The sequence below is a fragment of the Geotrypetes seraphini genome, chromosome 11 (assembly GCF_902459505.1).
Source record: "Geotrypetes seraphini chromosome 11, aGeoSer1.1, whole genome shotgun sequence".
Lineage (NCBI taxonomy): Eukaryota > Metazoa > Chordata > Amphibia > Gymnophiona > Dermophiidae > Geotrypetes > Geotrypetes seraphini.
The window spans coordinates 21,157,072-21,169,195 of record NC_047094.1 but is presented as its reverse complement, the minus strand read 5'-3'; the positions used below and the strand labels follow the sequence as shown (position 1 = coordinate 21,169,195).

The following is a 12,124-nucleotide window of genomic DNA, read 5'->3' as shown; positions in this document are numbered from 1 at the left end:
TCCCTCCATGAATGGCTGCTTGAGATCTAGCGGTGCACCAGGCAGGAGTGAATATTAAGCCCTGTCTTATATTTGAGACAACCATTTTTCCTCCTTTTAGGGGGAGGAATGGAGGTCTCAACTTATATTCAGATCGACTTATATTCGAGTATATACGGTAATCTCTCTACTCCTATGGGTAAACCTTATAAGATCCTCAATGCCTGCCCACAGAGCACACATCATCTCCAGAAGACAGCATCCATGAGTGACATTATGCCACCATGCACTTTGCAAGGGCCAATGCTTCAGAACCAAGTCAGAAAGGATGCTTGCCTCCTCCTGTGCCACCCACACCTCTTCTTGAAGCCCCCAATTTCTATCTGGATTAGGTCTAATCCTTCCACCTGATAGGATCAGAGCCTGTGATGGCCATTAAAAGCCTTCTGACCTTAAAGATAGGTTCAGCTTCTAGCTTTGTTCTACTCATTGCAGTTCTTAAATTTCCATGCTATACAAGATATCCAGGGAGAACACCTAAGACCATCATATGAGCAGAAGGTCTCCAATCTCAATCTTGATGGCTTCACAAATTCTACTGCAAAAGTACTGTATAACATCACTTTCTTTCTCTGGATTTATTTACCACTTTTTTGAAGAACATAAGAATAGCCTTACTGGGTCAGACCAATGGTCCATCAAACCCAATAGCCCGTTCTCACGGTAGCCAATCCAGGTCCCTAGTACCTGGCCAAAACCAAAGGAGTAGCAACATTCCATGCTTCTGATCCAGGACAAGCAGTGGCTTCCCCCATGTCTTTCTCAATAACAGACTATGGACTTTTCCTCCAGGAACTTGTCAAAAACTTTCTTAAAACCAGCTATGTATCCGCTCTTACCACAACCTCTGGCAATGCGTTCCAGAGCTTAACTATTCTCTGAGTGAAAAAATATTTCCTCCTATTGGTTTTAAAAGAATTTCCCTGTAACTTCGAGTGTCCCCTAATCTTTGTAATTTTTGACGGAGTGAAAAATCGATCCACTTGTTCCCGTTCTACTCCACTCAGGATTTTGTAGAATTCAATCAAATCTCCCCTCAGCTGTCTCTTTTCTAAGCTGAAGAGCCCTAACCGTTTTAGTCTTTCCTCATACGAGAGGAGTTCCATCCCCTTTATCATCTTGGTCGCTCTTCTTTGAACCTTTTCTAGTGCCACTATATCTTTCTTGAGATAAGAAGACCAGAATTGAATGCAATACTCCACATGAGGTCGTACCATGGAGCGATACAGGGGCATTCTAACATTTTTAGTCTTGTTAACCATCCCTTTTTAAATAATTCCTAGCATCCTATTTGCTTTTATGGCCGCCGCCGCACATTGGGCGGAAGGTTTCATCGTATTGTCTACGATGACACCCAGATCCTTTTCTTGGGCGCTAATCCCCAAGGTGGACCCTAGCATCCGGGAACTGTGATTCAGGTTATTCTTCCCAATGTGCATCACTTTGCTTTTGTCCACATTAAATTTCATCTGCCATTTGGACGCCCAGTCCACACAAGGCAGTGTAGAGTAAGAGTAAGCCAGACTTAGGCAACAGAGAGTTACAGTAGTCGGCTTATTCAAATATACATTATGGCATTGTCAACACAATAAAACATCTTAATAGACCTCACAGAATGTGAACTTCAACTTACTCAAGTGAATCAATAAAAGCACAAAAGTAGTCATCCCCCAACTGAACAGACGCTTCCTTCTGTTTTCTGCCCACCCATGCCCTTTCCACTTTTTGCAGAAGGCAACTATTGGGAAGTCCAGAGATATCATTAAACATGTTGCTTGTTACCTATTACAAAACACAGTCTTGTATCTAAATAGCAACTCAAATGAGCTGCTGTGGATTCTTTTGATTCAGTAAAATCTTTGTTCGTATGACATCTGGACAAAAAAAAGATGATCCAGAGGACAAATGAGCATTATCACATGCTAGAGTTCCGGTCTTCCGTGGTAAACCAATCCGTATTCATTTCATCAAAGCCTCTACCGCTGCTCATTAGACCTGCTCCTCTGGTCTGCTTTAGAAACAGTGAAACACCTGTATTTATCCTCATTATGAAGTGTAATCCTCATCATACCACACAATAAGCTGAACTGAATGAACTGAGGTTCTATTAAGCACAGCCAAATATTAAAGCGTGTGATAATTGTCAAAATGCCTCCTCCCTTTCCTTCCAACCACAAATACTCTACACAAATCTGCTTCAGTTAGAAGGGAATATTGCTGTTTGAAGTCTCTTTGAAGCATTATCCCCCAACTGCAAGCAACCCATCCAGAAAGTTCCCTATAATTGTTAAGTAAATTCCTTTTCAACTTCACGTACTTTCCAAGGGGGGCCATTCCTAGCACTGAGCAATGGAAAGGCTCAACTTAATTTAATGATTTACTTTCCATTAAGCATAACAACGATGAACAATGAATATACCGCAATTCTAATCTATTCTGGATTTCTTGATCACACTTTTCCAGTACAGGTTCAAGGCAACTTACAAGACGAGAGGTCCTTGCAATTTCATGGGGAAATATCTACAGTTCAAATGTAGAAGAGGGTTACACTATTACAGAAGGGGAAAAGGTTTCAGCACACTAAAGCATGTGAGATACAATGTTGCAGAAGGCAACAGCCATACTACTCTGTGGAGGACAGTTTCATGGTCAGGGAGAGAGCTGGGACATTACGTTGAAAGAAAGTTTGTTGACTACCGGTAGGTCGGTTTAAAATTGCTTCTTGAAGGTGAGGTGGTGTTTTTCATGGATGTTGGAAGAGCGTTCCAGGTTCTTGTAGCGATGAAGAAGGACACGGTACTACTCGAAAGGGTCCAGAGAAGAGCGACTAAAATGGTTAAGGGGCTGGAGGAGTTGCTGTACAGTGAGAGATTGGCGAAACTGGGCCTCTTCTCCCTTGAAAAAAGGAGACTGAGAGGGGACATGATCGAAACCTTCAAGATCATGAAGGGCATAGAAAAAATAGACAGAGACAGATTTTTCAAATTAAGGGGATCAATAAGTACAAGGGGCACTCAGAGAAATTGAAAGGGGAGAGGTTTAGAACAAACGCCAGGAAGTTCTTTTTCACACAGAGGGTGGTGGATACATGGAACGCGCTACCAGAGGATGTGATAAACAGGAGCACGCTACAGGGGTACAAAGAAGCTTTGGATAGGTACTTGGAAGACAAAGGGATTGAGGGGTACAGATAAGAGTAAAGGTAGATTATAGGGATGGGATTAGAGGTAAGTTACAAAATTAATCAGGGACCACTGTTCAGGCACTAGGCCTGATGGGCCGCCGCGGGAGCGGACCGCTGAGCAAGATGGACCTCTGGTCTGACTCAGCGGGGGCAACTTCTTATGTTCTTATGAAACATTCAAGATACTGAAGGGAATAGACTTAGTAGATAAAGACAGGCTGTTCACCCTCTCCAAGGTAGAGAGAACGAGAGGGCACTTTCTAAAGTTAAAAGGGGATAGATTACGTACAAACGTAAGGAAGTTCTTCTTCACCCAGAGAGTGGTAGAAAACTGGAATGCTCTTCCGGAGGCTGTTATAAGGGAAAACACCCTTCAGGGATTCAAAACAAAGTTGGACAAGTTCGCAGGTGAGGCTGGACTAATTTAGAGCACCGGTCTTTGACTTAAGGGCCACCGCGTGAGCGGACTGCAGGGCACGATGGACCACTGGTCTGATCCAGCAGTGGCAATTCTAATGTTCTTACTGTATATGAAGAGGGTGCTGAATATTTGCTTGTACTTTACTCCCTTGGAAGAGGGGATGATCAGCTGATGGGCGTCATGGATCCTAGCTGAGGTGAAGGAGGAGGAAGAAAACAGATGGATTATGTCTTCCGGTGCGTCGGTGTCTAGCGTATGGTGTACAATGCATAACAGTTTAAACAGGATGTGGGCATTTATAGGCAGTCAGTTAAGTGTGCAGCAGTATGCAGTGACATGGTCGTACTTTTTTAAGTCGAAGATCAGCTGGATTATTTGGAGTGTATATTTGGGGGGAGGATAAGCCTGCGTAGAGGGAGTTGCAATAGTCAAGTTGTGTGTGATCATGTGACTGGGCCAAGCAGTATTACCCGTCAAATATCTACCCCCCAGGCACCTTTGTTTTCTGTAAAACACAACACTACAGGGTTCACACAGTACTTAAAACATGTGACCAGGTCTTCCCAACCTCCTGGTCATCCTGAAGTTCTTCCTGGACTCCTCATTCTCCCGAGTCCTCCGTCCCTCCAGGTCTCTCCTGAGTCCTTCCTCCAACCCTGTATTGGCCTTAAAGGTCTTTGGCAGCTTCTGGTGCCATTCTCTGGTCACTTCACTGGTTGCCACCTTCCCAGCTAGTCCCTCCGCCGATGCAGTTTAGATTCTGGCCAATGCTCCCAGGGTCTCTCAGGCTGCTTCACTTGGGAGTCTTCTCCGACAGCTCTTGGTGCCATCACCAGTCTCTCCACTGGTCGCCACCAGCCCCACTGATCAGCTGCCTGACCCCCTCAGCTTCAGACTCTGCCAGCTCTTCCATGTGCCTCTTGTGGGGCCACCGCCAGTCCCTCACTCCCTGGCCTATTGGGTCCCCATCACCTGAATCTTTCTTCACCGGTCCCACTGCTGGTCATCAAGCCTGAGCCACCTCAACTCCAGACTCTACCGGGCCTTCCAGCTACTTCTAAGCTCTTTCCTTCCTGCTGGTATATAGGCTCCCACCACTGGGCTACACCACAGGGTCAGAGCTCTCTTTCTGCCAGTATATAGGTCCCTGTGAACCCTCCCACCACCAGGCTTCCAGTTTTCTGCTGTACCAATCCTCCCTGTCAGGACTAGTCAGCCTGGCCACTACTCTGCTGCCCCGGGCCTCTGTCAGCAGTAGCCTTCAGGGCTTACCAGGAGTTAGACTAACATTTTTCCTCCCAAAAGAGCACCTTGTTTCTGAGCTCTCTGTGCTGGGAGCTGTTCTTTTCGGCACCACAATCCACTCAAGGTGAATAGACAGCTCCCAGCAACATTTGCAGCTCTTATGCAAATCAGCTCTCTGCTCAGGTTCAATGAAATCCACTGCTCAGGCTCTGTCCGCTGGCCAGTGACAGGTACTCCACCCTGTCACATTGTGTTAGGACTAGTATTTGAACCAGAATTGCAAAGCGGTCACTGTGGAAATAAGATTTTATCAATCTCAGTACGTCTTTCCAGCTTTGGGAGGAGGTGCCATCTTTCCATACACAGTATTCTCTGTTTGTTAGGAATGCATTGAACCAGTTGAGGACAGTTCCAGTTAGGCCTAGTTACAGTTATTTTATTTGATATACTACCATTTTTAACAAAAAAAAGTCAAATCAAAGAGGTTTACAAAAAATAAAAGCAATGGGCAATAATTAAAATCAATAAAAATAAACAAAGGAAATAGACTGATAAATTAACTAAACTGGACACAAATAGGCAAACAAGGGTTTATTAATAACTAGTATTTTAGCCCGTTACATTAACAGGTGCTAGAATATATGTCTGTCTGTCTTTATTTCTGTGTCTCTCTCTGTCACGCTGTCTTTCTTTCTGTCTGTCTCTCTCCCTGGCCTCCTTTGTCTGTCTGTCTTTCTGTGTCTCTCCCTGTCCCTCTGTCTTTCTTCTTTTCTTTCTGTCTCCCTTCCTCCCGCTGGTGCTAGAATATATGTCTGTCTTTCTTTCTGTTTCTCTCCCTACCCCTGTCTTTTTCTTTCTATCTCTCTTCCTCCTGTTGTCTTTCTTTCTGTCTCTCTCCCTCCCTGGCCCCCTTTGTCTGTCTGTCTCTCTCCCTGCCCCTGTGTCTTTCTTCCAATCTCCTTCCCTACTTCCCTGTGCAGCAGCCGCAGCATTCCCTCTCCCTCCATTTCCCTGTGCAACTATTAATCTGGTATCCTATTTTAAAGCTGGATATAATTGCTCCAACTGGAATCCATGAACATCTTTCATCTTCTTTTCATAATTGTGGATGGTCTCCAGTAGTTTAATTGACTGTCTTGGTACTATTTCTGTTCTGTCTCAGTCCTCCGGTTTTCATTTTGTCAGGGGTTTCTCGGGCTGACTGCCACCTGCTGCTGGTGGCTCCATGCTCGGCTGCCGCAGCCTGCAGCCACCACCACGGCCTGCAGTCGCCGGCAGCCGACAGTCGCCACGGCCTGCAGCCGCCGACAGCCACCGCAGCCGACATCCGCCTCGGGGGGAAGAGAGAGATTCGCGCGCATGCGCACTCCTACCTGCGGTGCCCTACAGTTCACAGAAAATGGGAGCACGCAGGTGGGAGAGCGCATGCGCGGCTTAGGGTTTTATTATATTAGATAATAATCATCATCATCATAACTTTATTTTTATATACCACAATACCACAAACAGTTCAGAGCGGTTTACAGAGGAAGAGACTGTATACAGCCAGCGATATTACAAAAACTTTCAAAATTACATTAGCATGGAAAGATTAATCAAATTTTTCCTGGAAGTTTTAGAAGTACATCATGGCAGAAATGGAGTCAGAGAAATTTGTCAACGAGATAAGTTTTGATTGACTTCCTAAAAGTTTGGTAAGAAAGAGCGTTTGAGATAAAGTTGGTTAAACATTTATTCCATTTGCCTGCTTGGAATGATAATGTTCTATCGAGGAATCTCTTGTAGATACAGCTCTTCAAGGATGGGAAAGCGAACAAGTAGGCACTACGTGCACAAGTTATGCCTGGAAAATCGAAATGATGGGATAGATAGATTGGGGATGAACCTGTTACGGGTTTGAAGCAAAGGCAAGCAAACTTAAAAATAACCCTTGCTTCCATGGGCAGCCAGTGTAGTTTTTTGTAATAGGGGCTTACATGATCCGATTTCTTGAAACCGTAGATGAGACGGACTGCAGCGATCAGAACAATTCTCAGTTATTTGATGGTTTTCTTAAAAGATCCCAAGTATATAATGTTGCAATAGTCTAAAATACTTAAGATCAAGGATTGAACCAGCAGTCGAAAAGAGAAATCGTCAAAATAGCGTTTAATGGTACGAAGTTTCCATAAAGTGAAAAAAAAACCATTTTTTAACCTGAGAGTTTGTGTGATCTTTGAAAGTCAAGCTTCATAAGGAAAAAACAAATGGGATAAGAACAAGAGGAGGGTAGGTTAAAACTCAGAGAGAAAGAAGAACTAAATAAAGAATTCATAAGCTTAGATATTTCCCTAATGAATATGCATTGAAAGCAGTGCATGCAAATAGATCTCATGCATATTCATTGGGGAAATCCGGAAAACCCGACTGGATTCCGGCCCTTGAGGACCGGAGTTGCCCACCCCTGATCTACTCCACGAAGATCGATCTGTCTATCAGTGAATTTATTTCACTCCGTGTATTACACTTGACAACACGTTTTAATGTATTATTGCTCAATATAAAATAACACAAAAATATGCATACAATGGCATAAAAACCTTGGTAAATATACAATATAAAATCATAAAATACAAAACCTTTCACACATCCCACCCTCTCAAGCCAAAAAGCTCCAGTTTCACCACTAGCACAAATCTATCTACCCTGGAAACAGCTAACCCTTTTATGAAATTTCAAACGGTTTTGAAATTGCCAGTGAAGCTGACCCCACGCTGAAACAGGAAGCTTATTGCAAAAATCTCTACTCCACGATCGCGATGTTTCAGCTGCAGTAGAAGAGGAGGATTAGCCTAATGGTTAGTGCAGGGAACTGGGTCTGATTTCCACTGCAACCTAATACAGTGGAGATGGCCGCATTGTCAGTATAAACAGGTCTCTGGGCTAGTCCAGCCCTTGTTACAGGCTAGATTCAGTTCTCAGGGCTGTTTACCACCTCTCAGGCAATACCAGGTGCATTTCTTTGTACAGGGCTATTTATATGCATTCCAAGCTGTTTTCACAAAGCCCTGTATTTACTGATCATGGGTTGCACAAAGTGGCTAGTGAAATCCATTGTGAAAAAGGCGGTACATTTTTCTCCACACAGCATGCTACCAAAACCATATGAAGGGCTTGGTCCGATAACAGCTGGACTATGCAAGCTGCCAGGCAAAGGGACCTAGGTTTTATTTTATTTTCAGGACTCTTATCTGGGCCAGTGGGGGAAGAGGAGATCGCATTTATAAGGGGGGAGGGGGAAAAAGTTAGCAAGTGACCGTTTTTCACATAGATGAGCCAGCTCCCAACAGACTTAAAACCAGCTAAGGAAAAATCTTTTTTTTGTGTGTGTATGTATGCAATTGGACTAACTGTCCAGCAGCTGAATTAACCCTTTAATTGGCAGATGGTGAAACGGCTGCTTTACGTTATGGGAGATGCAGATCTCCCATAGGAGCCATAGAAGACACATGCTGCTTCTGAACAACAAGGCCAAATAAAGGGTTTCTTATTTGCAACTCATGCTCAGGGCCTGAAGCGGCAGTGGAATATACAGCAACTCCAGTGTCAACTGACTTACCCACTTGGAGCACACGGGGCGCTTGAATGTGGCGGGTGAATCCTATGTGCATTGCAAGCAGGGAGGTCGACGGGCACAGTGCGACATACACAACAACCATCACTGCTAGGAGAACAGATCAGACATCGCTGCGTCGATGAATGATTCTGCGGCCTCTAACCTGACCCCCAAGAAACTGCCGAGTGAGAGACCACATCGCCAGCATCACTATTATTCAGTGTGAGTGACCCCCAATCAGCGATCGCTAGCCATGTTTCGACTCTTGTGAGCGACAAGGGCAGGAACAGCGATGGTGACCCCAATACACTGTAGAGCAGGGGTGTCAAAGCCCCTCCTTGAGGGCCGCAATCCAGTCGGGTTTTCAAGATTTCCCCCCAATGAATATGAATAAGATCTATTTGCATACACTGTTTTCATTGTATGCTAATAGATCTCATGCATATTCATTGGGGAAATCCTGAAAACCCAGTTGCGGCCCTCGAGGAGGGACTTTGACACCCCTGCTGTAGAGTATAGGGCAGGGGTAGGGAACTCCGGTCCTCGAGAGCCATATTCCAGTCGGGTTTTCAGGATTTCCCCAATGAATATGCATTGAAAGCAGTGCATGCAAATAGATCTCATGCATATTCATTGTGGACATCCTGAAAACCCGACTGGAATACGGCTCTCGAGGACCGGAGTTCCCTACCCCTGGTATTGGGAGTAAAAGATTAGGCCATTGGCTGCATTGTTTTTATTGTGGATTATGCATATTTGGAGAAAGTTGTGAATTTTGTTTTATTGTGGTCAGTTTGTTTGATTACGTGTGTTATTTTGTTATCCACCTTGGCTAAGTCAGCCTATAAATCAATGAACAAACAAAACGTTATATAAGAGAATCATTGTTAGACAACCTCACCTCAGTAAATACTGCAATGCCAGATCAGAACCTGTGGGCTTTGGGGGGTCTTCTTTCTTGACACTGGCTCCAGCGTCTCTCATGAGCTTCTTAGCTTCCTTCTTACGCTCTTTCTTTAATTTCCTTTCTAATACTCTCCTCTCTTCTGGGGTCAGATCCTCATCTTCCGCATGCTCAGTGATCGGATCGTTTCTCTCTGTTGCCTAGAAGAAAAGAAGACTTTTGTCTATAGGAAAACATGGTGAAGAAGTTAGGGCTTATTTCCTAAAGTTCCATTTTATTCCAATATCCTTCAAATGCAGCAAAAGTTTCAGCTGTGAAAATGCAGACCTGTTTAGCTTAGATCACTATGGCGGAGCTGAGGCTCAAATCCACAAGAACGTAAGCCTTGACATACTGGGACTGACCAAAGATCCATGAAGCAGTCTCCAGGTTATGAACAAGTTACGTTTTTAAAGCTGTTCTCAAGTCGGATTGGTATGCAACTCAGAACTTGTAGATATTAAGATTCTTGCTACTTACCTCTGCTCCCAGCTGACAAAAGGACCCAACTGTCCCTCCAGTGTTCCCTCTAAGGTCCAGCATGCACAACCACACACTGTTCTTAATGTGGCCATGCATCGTTCCTGAATCTGCTACAGGAGAAGTGTAGGAGTCTAGGCCACTGCAAATACTGCTCAGTGAAATCAAATGAAGCCACGACCATGCTCTTAAGTAGCAACATTCCAAAGCTGAGATTGTGATGTCATAATGCCTCATTCCACCACTGCCTAAGAGCCAACCTCATCAGTGATGTCACAATGGCTTGATTATTCTATACAGGCAGTCCCCGGGTTAAGAATGAGTTACATTTTTAAAGCTGTTCTTAAGCCAGATTTGTACGCAACTCAGAGCTTGTAGACTTTAAGATTCTTGCTGTTTACAAAAGGGCCAACTGTCCCTACCAGTGTTCCCTCTAAGGTCCAGCATGCACAACCACACACTGTTCTTAATGTGGCCATGCATCGTTCCTGAATCTGCTACTGGAGAAGTGTAGAGTCTAGGCCACTGGAAATACTGCTCAGTGAAATCAAATGAAGCCGTGACCGTGTTCTTAAGTATAAGTCGTACTTAAGTCAGGCGTCTGTAACTCGGGGACAGGCTGTACTTGACTCAAATAAGGGCATAAGAGTTGCCATACTGTCACAGACCAAAGGTCTATCAAACCCAGTATCCTGTTTCCAACAGTGGCCAACCCAGGTCCCAAGTGCCTGGCAGAGACCCAAAGAGTAGCAACATTCCAGAGCTGAGATTGTGATGTCATAATGCCTCATTCCACCACTGCCTAAGAGCCAGCCTCATCAGTGATGTCACAATGGCTTGATTATTCTATACAGGCAGTCCCCGGGTTAAGAATGAGTTATGTTTTTAAAGCTGTTCTTAAGTCGGATTTGTATGTAACTCAGAACTTGTAGATTTTAGGATTCTTGCTGTTTACAAAAGGGCCAACTGTCCCCAGTGTTCCCTCTAAGGTCCAGCATGCACAACACACGCTGTTCTTAATGTGGCCATGCATCGTTCCTGAATCTGCTACTGGAGAAGTGTAGAGTCTAGGCCACTGGAAATACTGCTCAGTGAAATCAAATGAAACCACGGCCACGCTCTTAAGTAGCAACATTCCAAAGCTGAGATTGTGATGTCATAATGCCTCATTCCACCAATGCCTAAGAACCAACTTTATCAGTGATATCACAATTGCTTGATTATTCCTATATAGGCAGTCCCTGAGTTAAGAACAAGTTATGTTTTTAAAGCTGTTCTTAAGTTGGATTTGTATGTAACTCAGAACTTGTAGATATTAAGATTCTTGCCGCTTACCTCTGCTCTCAGCTGACTGACATAAGGGTCAACTGTGCAGAGTTCCCTCTAAGGTACAGCATGCACAACCACACACTGTTCTTAATGTGTTCCTAAATCTGCTACAGGAGAAGTGTAGGAGTTTATGGCATGGGAAATACTGCTCAGTGAAATCAAATGAAGCCGCAACTGCGCCTGTATAACTGAATACTACTGTCATTTTAGCAACATGTTGGCAGTTAGCACTTTAGTGACTATTAGTCAGTGACAGATGTAGCTGTCAGTAGTCACTAGTGGACACATGGTTTACAAAGGTGGTATGAGGGTTACATTGATCTGTTAAAGGGGTGCAGGAGCCAATAAAGGTTAAGAATACCTAACAAGGAGGATTCTCTCTCTCTATAGAGCAGTGGTTCCCAACCGTATGCTGGAGGACCACCAGCCAATCAGGTTTTCAGGATAGCCCTAATGAATATGCAGGAAAGAGATTTGCATGTAATGAAGATGATAGGAATGCAGATCTGCCCCATGCATATTCATTAGGGCTACCCTGAAACCCGACTGGCTAGTGGTCCTCCAGGACAGGGTTGGGGACCACTGCTATAGAACACATTCCAATGAGTTGCACAAGATGACTGAGGTATAAAGTTCTAGGAAGGTATATAATATTTAGTTTATAACACTAGCCTCCTCTCATGAACTTTCACCTACTTGTTCAACGTGTGGCCAAAAAGTGAACCCTGCCTTGTTTTTCTGTGGTGCCTGAAGATTTTGTGATTATTGTACCTTTCCTTGAACCATGGTGAGTGGGCCAGTACTATAAATTTGTAAATAAATAAAACAAGCATTTTCCTGACCAATTAATAACTTCTAAGCACATCTGTTAGCCAGAATATTCAAGCA

The 12,124-nt window shown here is 44.1% G+C and overlaps 1 protein-coding gene across 3 annotated transcripts in view; it reads right to left on the bottom strand.

The window, feature by feature from the left end:
• C11H7orf50 (chromosome 11 C7orf50 homolog) overlaps nt 1-12,124 on the bottom strand; it is a 293,434-nt gene that overhangs the window by 63,079 nt on the left and 218,231 nt on the right. For all 3 annotated transcript variants that reach the window (XM_033914814.1, XM_033914813.1, XM_033914815.1), the window contains one exon: nt 9,386-9,588. In XM_033914814.1, coding sequence (XP_033770705.1) covers nt 9,386-9,588 — 203 coding nt within the window. The remainder of the gene's footprint in view (nt 1-9,385; nt 9,589-12,124) is intronic.